Source organism: Rhipicephalus sanguineus, chromosome 3, assembly GCF_013339695.2.
Source record: "Rhipicephalus sanguineus isolate Rsan-2018 chromosome 3, BIME_Rsan_1.4, whole genome shotgun sequence".
In the NCBI taxonomy this organism is placed as follows: domain Eukaryota; kingdom Metazoa; phylum Arthropoda; class Arachnida; order Ixodida; family Ixodidae; genus Rhipicephalus; species Rhipicephalus sanguineus.
In genome coordinates, this window is record NC_051178.1 from 42,716,482 (window position 1) to 42,728,563 (window position 12,082).

Genomic DNA, 12,082 nt, shown 5'->3' on the forward strand with positions numbered 1-12,082 from the left:
CGACACTTCACAGCAGAGCGCTCTCAGCAGTGGTCCGGCGAGCGTCCACTACCAGTCTGCTACAACTGTGGCGTCGAAGGCCACATCGCCAGGTACTGCAACTACCAGCAGCCGCCGAGGTACGACCGATCACCGAGATTCCACCGGCCTGACTCTGCACGAGCCCCGACGTTCCCGGGGAGCGCATCTCACGAGATACGAAGACCGCTACGAAACCGTTCTCCGGCTTCCGACCGCAGTGTGACACCACCACCGGCCCCTCGTGCCAACCGATCACCGTCTCCTCGGCGGCGCTATCCCTCGCCTCCTCCGGAAAACTAGTCGGCGCGGCCGTTGGAGGTGAGGTCGCTGGACAGTCTTCGATTTCAACCGAAATACCTCCTTTAATTTGCATGCTTAAAAATAAGGTTCCTGTGCTTATCGATGGTGTCTCAACAATGGCCTTAGTGGACACAGGTGCAACCGTGTCAGTGATGAGTCTTGTGTTTAAACGCCTCCTTGGACGAAAAATTATGTTCCGCTGGGACCGTGCTGATACGTTTCGCGGAGTTGGTGGAGATGTATTACAACCTGTTGGTGTCTGTACTGTGGCTGTTAGTTTGGGGTGTCAGAAATTTATTGCGGAGTTTGCTGTTCTCCTTCAAAGTACGCATGATGTAATTCTGGGACTCGATTTCCTGAAGCTTTGTGGTGCCACTGTCGACTGCCGCACAGGAGAGATGACAGTAGATTCAGCTGTTCCAGTTGCGTTTATAGAAAACCCGCACTGTCAGGAAAGTACCCTTTGTGTGTCCATGGACACAACTGTGCCACCATTGTCTGCCAAGTGTGTTCCTGTCGCCTGTTCCCCTGCAACCGAGGAGACATTTGACGCCACCGTAGAGCCTGTTCACCTCAGTTGCATAAAGAAGAAGGTTTTAATACCCTACTGTACCTTGTCAGTTGTGCAAGGGCATACTGGTTTATGGGCGGTCAACTGCTCCGATGAACCTACGGTACTGCCGGAGGGTCTAAAATTGGCCGAGATTCGTCAACATCAAGTATTCTCACTTGCCATACTTGCAGAGAGCAGCGATTCCTCAGATAAACCCGATTTCGATAATCTTCACGCCAGGGACACCTCTATTATGGCTATGATTGACAAGTCTCTCCGCACCAACGAGCGTAATGAACTGGCGAGTATTCTGCGCGAACATGCCGGTCTTTTCGATTTCGCACAGCTACAGGCTCCGTCATCATTCCCTGCTTCTCGTATAAAGCACCGCATAGACATGGCATCCCATAGACCTCTCCGACAGAAACCATACCGTGTGTCGCCTTCGGAACGCGCAGTGATCAATGAACAAGTTTGCGAGATGCTAAAGAAAAATGTCATTCAAGAATCATGTAGTCCGTGGGCCGCTCCCGTAATTCTAGTCAAGAAGAAAGATGGAACATGGCGATTTTGTGTTGACTACCGCCGCCTTAACGCGATCACCAAAAAAGACGTATACCCACTACCACGGATTGATGATGCTATAGACTGTCTTTCATCAGCCTCTTATTTTTCGTCCGTTGATTTGAGGTCAGGGTATTGGCAGATTCCAATGCACGAGGACGACAAGGAGAAAACGGCATTTGTTACACCAGATGGACTCTTTGAATTTAATGTGATGCCGTTCGGATTGTGCAATGCACCTGCAACTTTTGAGCGCTTCATGGATAACATTCTGCGTGGTTTAAAGTGGGAAGTCTGCATGTGTTATTTGGACGATGTTGTGATTTTCGGGCGCACTTTCTCTGAGCACAACACACGCCTTGGTCTCGTGCTGGATTGCCTAAGCAAGGCACGCTTGGTGCTCAACTCAAAGAAATGTCGTTTTGGAGAGCGCCAAACACTCGTCCTTGGCCACTTAGTGGACAAAGAAGGCATACGACCGGATCCCGCGAAGACGGCCGCAGTTGAGGCGTTCAAGCAACCTCACTCGGTTAAAGAACTGCGCAGTTTTTTGGGCCTTTGCTCATACTTCCGTCGATTCATTCCTAACTTTGCCAATATCGCGCACCCGCTCGCGTGCCTGCTTCAGAAAGGCGTGCGGTTTGACTGGACCCCGGAATGTACGTCCGCTTTTTCTGAGTTGAATTTCCTTTTGACGTCCCATCCCATTCTTCGACACTTCGATCCTCTGGCTCCCACAGAACTCCACACAGACGCTAGCGGTGTTGGTGTAGGCGCCGTCTTGGTTCAGCGCTTAGATACCAAAGAACACGTCGTCGCGTATGCAAGTCGCTCGCTCAGCAAGTCCGAGCGTAACTACACCGTCACAGAGCAAGAATGCCTCGCAGTAGTCTTCGCAGTGCAGCGATTCCGGTCCTACCTGTACGGACGCCCCTTTACCATCGTCACAGACCATCATTCTCTCTGCTGGTTGGTCAATCTGCGTGACCCGTCTGGTCGCCTTGCGCGTTGGGCACTTCGTCTACAGGAATACGACTTTACGGTTTCCTTTAAAAGTGGTCGTCGTCACGCTGATGCAGATTGTCTTTCGCGACTACCGCTCCCGTCGACGGACTGTGACGCGGACAACTTCGACACCTACATCGCACCATTGGACCTACCATTTCCTGATACCAATGCCTTTAAGACTGAGCAGCAAAGGGACGACACCATACAGCAACTCCTTGCTACCGAACCACAATCATCGGCGACTCGCTTCTGCATCCGCGACGGGCTAGTGTACAAGAAGAACTACACTACGACCGGCTCACGATATCTTCTCGTGGTTCCGAAGAGTCTCCGCGTTTCCGTCTTGCAGGCTATGCATGATGATCCAACGTCCGGTCATTTAGGCACAGCGAAAACTCTTAGCCGGCTTCAAGAAAGATTTTACTGGCCAAGAATGCGCCAGACGACGGAACACTACGTCTCTAGTTGCAACGAGTGTCAACGTCACAAGCGCCCTACAAGTGCTCCTTCGGGGCGACTACATCCTGTGCCGCCCCCTAGAACTCCATTCGAGCAAGTTGGGATTGACCTTCTTGGGCCCTTTCCGCGGTCTTCTAATGGAAATCGGTGGATAGTCGTATGCACCGATCATTTAACAAGGTACTGCGAGACAGCTGCCATACCATCGGCAACTGCAGCCGATGTATGTTTATTCATGCTCCGTTTTGTGGTTCTACGACACGGACCTCCTAAAATTGTTATCAGTGATCGTGGGCGACAATTCACCGCAGACGTGGTGGAAGAGATGCTTCGTGTGTGTGCTTCCACATTTCGGCACTCTACACCATATCATCCCCAAACAAACGGTCTAACGGAACGAACTAACAGGACTCTCACGAACATGCTATCTATGTATGTCTCATCAGACCACAAGAACTGGGACAGCGTTCTACCTTTCATCACTTACGCATTTAACACCGCACAGCACGAAACTATCGGCTACAGTCCGTTCTTTCTTCTCTATGCTCGGCCGCCTCGTCATACCCTCGATACCGTCTTCCCGTTCTTGGACTACCATGATCCCTGTATATCCGAGATCGTCTGCCGTGCAGAAGAAGCCCGACGTCTTGCTTATTTGCGCACTCTTGCTTCGCAAGATTGCTCGAAGGCACGTTTTGACCGTCGACGCCGACACGTGACGTATAATCGCGGTGACCTAGTGCTGCTGTGGACGCCAACTAGAAAACGCGGGTTGTGCGAAAAACTGCTGGCGCACTATGCGGGACCTTATGTTGTTACAGACCGTCTAAGTGATTTAACTTACCGCGTAGCGCGTCTCCATTCAAATGGCCGATGGTCTGCAAAGACTGAACTTGTCATGTAGCGCGTTTGAAGCGCTTTGTTCCTCGAGAGACTGTTTGACTCGCCCGGTGGGCTTCGTCTGCGCGGAGGGAAATGTTACTACATACGTGATTTGGGTATGAGCATCTGTGTAGTGGGGAACAGGGTGGTTAGAGTAGAAGAGGACGTTCGGCTAGTGAGAGAGGCCTCCGGTACGCGTCTGGGCAACACCTTCGCGTCTACCGGTACGTCGCAGCTCAATAAAACCTTTCGTAGACGTAACAATATATATATATATATATATATATATATATATATATATATATATATATATATATATATATATATATATATATATATATATATATCCAAGCAATGGCGACAAAACTCCTTCATTTATTTTAATAAAAAAGGGGCAAGCGGAATTTGGAATTTCAGCTTTTTTTGCCTCGCGTAGCGTTACTAGTCTTGGCAGACGGGATCGTGAGCGCCCATTGTATGCATTGCACTTGTCAGCTCGAAATGCTCATACCTCGTGAGGGGCCCTTTAAAGAAGTGATCTGGTAGCCCCGTATAACATTCCAACTTGTTGCTATCGCATTCATCGCTTCGCCCATACGGCGAAACTTTCTCTTTCTTTTCCGACGTGCTTAACCGTTAAGAACGCCGCTGGCGAAGCCTTGACGGAAGGAACCGGACAGCTCACTACCAGATATATTATCATCAGAGGGGAGACACCATAATCAGGCTCCTTGGGCGCGCTCCTTTTCGTTTGTGTTTTAGTAGAGTGCAGCAAGCACGATTGATGTTGCAGGTTACCGTGGAGCGTTCCCACCGGCACCTTATCGTGCGCCTGGCGAGCCTCAACAGAAGTTGGCCCTTCAAGGGTTTTATGATGCGCGGCTTCCGTGTCAAGGGCAACAAGAGCATCTTCTTCGAGGGCGTGTTCGAATCCAGTTCATTCTACCATTACGTTGCGTGCGGCGAGTCCTTTAACCGGGTGAGTACTCCTGTGGCCTTGCCACTGCTTCTTCTAGCCGCTGCATCTTTTAATGGCATTCACTTCTGTAGATATACGCGAGCTGACCAAAGTCTTCTAACAAACACAAAAACAACCGCGAGCGCCAGATAGCGTGCCTAATTGCCAAAACGTCGTGCTAATAATACGAGAGGGTAACAATTCTCATAGGCATGAAACATCCCTGACGTCACGCATACAACTACTGTCGAAGTGGTTCGGCATAATCGATGATTTTGTCGTTCGACATAATGTACAATTCGGCTTCGCGCTACTATTCGGTATGCTCCCGATTAGCACGGATGGTGATGTGAGAGCCTTTGAAAGGCGTTGATTCCGGGATGTCTAGCTTTCTCGTGCGTTCTTTGTGCTTGAGCAGCGCGCTGCAAGTTTTGAGCTGCTTGCCGTTCATCGCGTGACATTCCAGTTTGTTGCTATCGTATTCATTGCTTCGTCCTTGCGGCGAAACTGTGACTTTTCTGTGCCACAAACAGGCTGGCCTGATGATTGAGCAGCAGCTTCCACGTTTATTTCATGCTGACGATATTGTGTTATTTCTGGTCATTCGAGATGATATACAGCGGCTGGCGGATATTAAGGAAGGAAAGTTCAAACTCCAGGACTAGGATTTAGTGTTACAAAATATGAATTGATGGTATTCAATGATACCAATGATCAGGCGGTGTCAATGCAGGGCCAAGCAATACCGAAGGTAAGTGAATACAAGCATCCCGGAATATGGGTAAATGATTGTGATAGATACATGGAGGTACAGGAAAAAGCCTCGGCAGCAAAAGAAAACAGAAATGCTACAATAATGAAGCACAGAGCGTTATGCAGATACAATAGGTACGAGGTGCTTTAAATTCTGTGGAAATGTGTAATGGTTCCGAGGCTTACTTTACGGAATTTAGTGCTCAGGGGTGCAATGAGGACTGGATATGAGGGAAACGATTGCGGGACGCCTCGCGCCGGCTGCTCACGGGAAGACGACAAATGAGGCTGTTAAGGGCGATATGGGATGGACAAGTTTTGAGGTGAGGGAAGCTCAGAGCAAAATGAGGTTCGAAGAGAGGCTAAAGGATATAAAAGAGAGTGGATGGTCAGAGAAGGTGTTGCGTTATTTGTATAGGACGAGCGTTGACACACAGTAGAGAAAAGAGAGCTAGGAGACTCACCAGAAAGTATACGGCTGGCAGTCTGAGCGATATGGCAGTGTAAAGCGTTAAGCGAAAAGTCCGAGAGGCGGAGATTTATTGGATGGCAGCGACAGAAAAAAAAACGTTTCTGAAACTACCGAAAAGACAAAAACGAAATAAGGATGCAGCCATTTTATGATAATTCAAGGGTAAGCGCTTTACTGTTTGATGCAACGTCGGGTTGCCTTAGAACGCGTAGTTGTAAAGAGAGATTCAGTAAAAAAGAACAATGTATATGCTGTGTGGACGCTAAGGAAAGGACGGAGCATGTTCTCGTTGAATGTGGAAATATCCACCTAGGTATATGTTTGGGCACGAGCCTGCATGAAGCCCTAGGTTTTAGGGGCAAAAATGGAAAGTTGAACACGTATTTTTGTCGAGCCGGGTAGCGCACATGTTATTACCCGTTGTAAAGGGGATGGCGTCCACCCATCCTTCCATACATGCACAAGGACAAGTTATACTTAGGTGCTGAGAAGCCATATGAGTTTGCATTGTGAGTTCAAGACGGTGAAGAGATCCTTATTCTGAGCTTATTTTGGCTAATACCGGCGCTCAGTGAAGATCGGCAGAAGTTATGTTTGAGCCTTCTTCCATAGAAAAAAATGCCGCGTCTGCTAGCGGGACCGAAGATTGACTTACCATCGCGAGAGCCGGTTATCGAACCATTAAAGATATCAACCCAAGACGGCACATGTATTTTACTGTGCCAGCTCCTACATATATTTGATGCGATTACGACGTGCGCAACGCCTGACCATCTGACAGCGCATTTACCAGAGTCACGTGGTGTTGCGACTCTCGGCACCTTCACAATTAACTTCGCCCACAGTAACGGCCACATGAACAACGCGCAGACCAGCGCCAGCCAAGCGTCGCTCCATGTTACACAATGGAATAAGCCTAAAACATCCTTAAGGGCAACTCCTGCAATATTTTGATAGCCACTGATCGCAAAAAAAGATTCAGTACATGCTCTCTTCCGAACTGTAATGATCTTTTCCAAACTGCACACTTGCAAGACATTCATTTTTCCTGAAAATTAATTGTAAAGATTTTTCGCAAGTTCCCGTATCAGGCCTGTGAATGAGGGCTACCATGTGTTTGCGACGTCATAAGTATTAGCTTTTGCTCCTGCTCACTAGGGGGAAGGGGGGGGGGGAGTGCACAGAAGGACTGATTAATTGCGCTTAAAATTTTTGGCGTTAAACTGAAGAAACGCGTCTGGCAATGTGTGTTAACCTGATTCTCTGTATTTTTAAATCTGGCAGAGCGTGATTACGCACAATAGCCCGGCGGACAAAACCTTGGTGGTGGCCATTTGGAGGCCTGAGAAGCTCACCGAAGCCCTCATCGAGGTTTTCTTCCGGTAGGTGCGCATTTAGATGCTTAATAAGTATTATTAAAGCAGAAAGTTGGGCTAGTTAGTTTACTTGGTTGATACGACAACCAACGATAAGCGCTAGCAAACGAAACTACCACCCGAAAAGGAGAGGGCTGGCACTAACACAATAAATATCGATAGGGCCCAAGAACTATCTGGCACACTGAACCTTGTAATTGCTTTATACTGTTCGGATACTTTATCTCAGAACTACCTTGCAGCACTGTGGAAGCTGCAGAGCTTCTTAGCCAATGGTAAACGCGAAAGCCCCTCAAGATGTATTCATCGGCGTCGCGTCGTCTGCTCGTCGTCTGCTGGGCGTCTCTTTGGGGTTGGCTCGCCTGCTTTTTCGGTACTTGCTCTCCGCAGTTGACATAGGTTGTTTTCACGCCTGAAAATGTAAATAAAAAAATAGGGCTAATACCTCCCCCCGCCCCATCCCCATCTACACGTAGTGTGGCTATTTTAACGTTACGTATATTGCAGCATTCGCGAAGCGTGTATCATCCTATCTTCCAACTAAGGCTCACTATGGTACTGTCACTAAGGCTCAGTTATGGTACTGCCGAAAGTAGCTTGATACTGACGACCCGACAGCTCAATATTCAGTTCGCGTTACAGTTTGTGGGTGCCTCAGTGTGTAACGTACGATGCGTGCCCTCAGTTGAGCAATAAGTGAATAAACAAAACATGCTTTTCAACGTAAAATTGTGCTGCAATGTTTATTGCGTAACTGGTAAAGCAAATGTCATGGGAAAGTTTTTGCACGGTTTAGAAGTCACTGATGTTCAAAGTGTTCATCGTCCTTACTGTCCTGCTCGTCAGAAGTTGTGTCCTCCCCTAAATTGAATACGACTTCTTGTTGGTTGTCTACTACATCGTCAATGATGTGGTCCATTTGCTTCATCTTCTCTTCACCTTCAACCACATGTTTAATATACTTCAAAATTGGCTAGCGCGAAAATCGACAAGGACTAAGGAGGAACACTGAAGTACAGGACAGGCGCTCCTCGCAACTAAGCTTTATTCAGAAACGTCTTCCTACATATCAGGGCTGGGCAAAGATACTTTGAAATTGTATCGCGATACGATACAAGATACTCGGGCAAGAAGTATTTGAGATACAGATACAAGATACTCGCGGAATAATTGTATCCGATACGATACTTCCCAATTGTATCTTAAGATACTTCGATACAATTGCCAATTTTCTGTTATATATCTATATAATGAAGAAGCAAATGCCTATGTATACATAGATATGTGTTTACTTCAAAATTTCTTAACTGCGACCAGCTTTGCTTAATTTTAACAAAATACCTGTTTGTATCACCAGATATATATGCAAACAAACTTTCTTGCTCAAGGCGCATTAGTTTCATTTCTAAACGACTTATTGGGATTTGTTTGGCTGCTTAACATGACAGCTCTTTAACTGCTGCGCTGTAAGTTGTTTTTGCTTGACACTTCTGTAGTTTATTGGTGTCGCTGCTGTACTTGGCGACCAGCTAGCTGGTTACCATCTACTTGCAAGTGCCTTCGCACGATGGCGCAAATACCGCTGTGCAGTCTTACCTTGTCCGCAAGCGTATTATTTCCGTAATCCCGCATCCACCGACAGGTGTACAGCAGCAACAACGTTGGTAGCGATATTGTTTGTGACGCGTCGTGTAAAGACGATGAACTACATAGTCGGCGCTCACAATTAGTTGAAGACATAAAATTGCAGTGATTTTTCATATTTTACTTATCTGCCGGCGTAAGGCGTTCGTTAGCAACATATTCACTAACGTGCAATCTTGCACAATTTGTTCTCCAGGAGAATCTGAGCCGCCAGGAGACCTCTCAGACGTATTCTAGCGGCACAAAACGCCGCAGGTTATCACTGCTATTCACACTATTGCCACTTCTAACTCTGCTTACATGCGGATTTGTAACAATAAGAATACTTTAAGGTGACCTAAAAAAGGAAAACGAATATATTTAAGTCAAATAGCAAGGTGGTTCCGTATTAAACAATCAAAGTGAATAAGTATACAGGGTGTTTCACTTATGTAGAACCCAATATTAAAAAAAAAACAAGTGATTAACCGCCGCTGAATAAAACCAAAGGTATTTGGTTTGCCGTCATATGGCACTTGTTATGGTTTGTTTTGTACTAAGCTTAACTGTTTAAATAAATAAGGTAAGTTATGCGACATTGCGAAATTTTTCATATTCACTTTAGGGGCAACTGCGCTTTGACACGTCGTAGAGCGAATTTAAAAACGACCGCCCCATTTTTTCGGCAGCGTACATGCTGCGTGGTGAATGTTTTCGGGATTTTAGAGAAAGCCCGCGAAATATGAAATAAAACCACGTTCGCAGACAGTTAAAAAATAATAATAAAGCAGAGAACGTATTTTAGGAGCAGGTTACAAAAGACATATTACAATCAACAGATGGACGAAAAGCTATGCAGAGGACTAGGTAATGTATGGGATGTGAACGGAAGACAGCAAAGAAAGCACTTGTGCTAACAATTAAGCTATAATTCAAAGAACTTTTCGAATAATTTAGCAGGAAGAACAAAGACCCAGTACGTCAAAATATTCCCTGTTACGTAAATGCTTGTTCTATTGCATCTAACGTCAGCACCGATAGTGGGACGGTTGTTAGAACCTCCTTTGCATGTAAGTCGATACTTACATAGTACGGTCAGATCTGATCGTACTATGTAAGTGAAGCTTGCACCCACAAGATCTTTCAAATCGCTGATGTGTGAAAGGCGCGAGACGCAAAGCAGCCCCATTCTTGCATTCGTGAGACATTGCGACGAAGCATCACGCAAGCAAACTGTTAGCAGACATCACGCAAGCCCAATCTATTATTTCCATACTCACATAATGGTGTCACGCTTCGCACAGCAACTCAGTATAAATATTTAGGGCTTTTAATATCATCTGACCTCAAGCGGACTGCTCATGTAGATCAGGTGACGAATAAGGCAATGAACAAGTTGTTTTTTTCTAAAACGGACGCTACGTTACGCTACCACAGGTACGAAGCGCTTATCTTACATTACTTTTATAAGACCGATGCTGGAATATGCGAATATAGTGTGGTTCCCTTCAACAAATACTGACATAGCTATGCTCGAGAGCGTACAGCGCAAGGCGGTAAGATTAATCTTTAACCGCTATAAGCGAACGGATCTCCCTTCCGAGCTTCTGCACCGAGGAGAGCTACCTACGCTCCACGATAGAGCAAAAATACATCGGTTGAGGTTTCTTTTTTACCAATTGTTGAATGGCCACTTTAAAACTAATGCCTCCGCCTTCACTGTTATAAAAGAAAAAGGGAGATTAAGTGCGCCAAAAAACACGACCTGATCTTCAAAGAATATTTATGCCATAACAATACCTTCCGTTTTTCATTTTTCCCTCACGTAATAAGAGAATGGAATGCGCTTGACTCAGCTACTGTAGCACAGCCAATACTTCAAAACTTTCTAGAAAGTGTTGAAAATCTCATGTCGGTGCTCCCAAGTTCTATGTGCTAACCTACTTGCGTACGGGTGAAAGCATTTAGACTCTAACGTTTTAATTTATCTTGTTCATCTTTTGGTTTTGTAGGCAATGTATTGCTATGCTTGTATGTTGTATACATTAGTGATTCCCATGATCGTGACGCTTGCACGTGATGATGTCATTACTCTTGTGTGCGTCTTATTCTAATGTACCCTTCTTGTATTGCCATAGTATGACCTTGCTTGTATAATGTTTGTATCTTTTCAACTTCTGTAATAACCGTCAAGGAGGGTTGACAGTATTCTGTAAATAAAATAAAATAAAAATAAGACAAACTTCGATAGCGACAGTATAGCGGCATCAGAATTTGTGCGAAAGACGCCGCACGCAGTTATGTTCACGCGAATGCACAGAAAGCGTAGAAAATAAATAGCGAACAACATTTGTATTTTGACTGTGTATGTCCTTTGTTGTACCAACGTCTCTCCATTCACCGAGAAGGTAGCGGCATCAGAATTTGTGCGAAAGACGCCGCACGCATTGGAGTACGCAGCAGTGTGCACGGTCTATGAACAAGTGTCATGACATCAACACAACTAAAAAGAAAAAAAGCCTCTAGAAAAAAAGGGTAGGCTGCGCGTAGACGTTCGCACGCTTGTTTTTGTCGCGATGGCTCGAGCGCCATCACGTGACTCTGCTCCACCAATAGGGACGCTTAAACGTCATCGCCTGTGCTCGCTGGAACGCTCTGGCGGAAATATGTTACTGTCTTTAGTTTTATTCAGGTGGCTTAGTGGCAGCAATATCAGCTTGAGAACCGGAATTTATTGTTTCGCACGGTGTTTCTATAGCAGTATCTTGTATCTTAAGATACACGATACATTATTGAATGTATCGGAAATACAGATACAGATACTCGTTTTGCAAGACGTATCGCGATACAGATACAAGATACCCAAAGAGTATCTAAGATAGTATCGAAGATACATGTATCTTCGATACTGCCCAGCACTGCTACATATATACACAGCCGAGTGGCGCGCGCAGGCGCAATGCAATACAATGCAATGCGCAATGCTAATATAGTTCTTCCACTTCTGATGACTTACTTGTGCTATGGCCTCTTCAACATGTTTCTTCAGCTCTTACATTTTAAATGCCCGGTTCGCAGAAGCCAAAAAACCCTTCATGTCGCTCCGCACCAGC

General features: G+C 46.0%; 1 protein-coding gene across 1 annotated transcript in view; it reads left to right on the top strand.

The window, feature by feature from the left end:
• LOC119386583 (putative defense protein Hdd11-like) overlaps window positions 1-12,082 on the top strand; it is a 49,549-nt gene that overhangs the window by 16,365 nt on the left and 21,102 nt on the right. Inside the window, exons 2-3 of the mRNA XM_037653871.2 lie at window positions 4,581-4,766; window positions 7,255-7,352. Coding sequence (XP_037509799.1) covers window positions 4,581-4,766; window positions 7,255-7,352 — 284 coding nt within the window. The remainder of the gene's footprint in view (window positions 1-4,580; window positions 4,767-7,254; window positions 7,353-12,082) is intronic.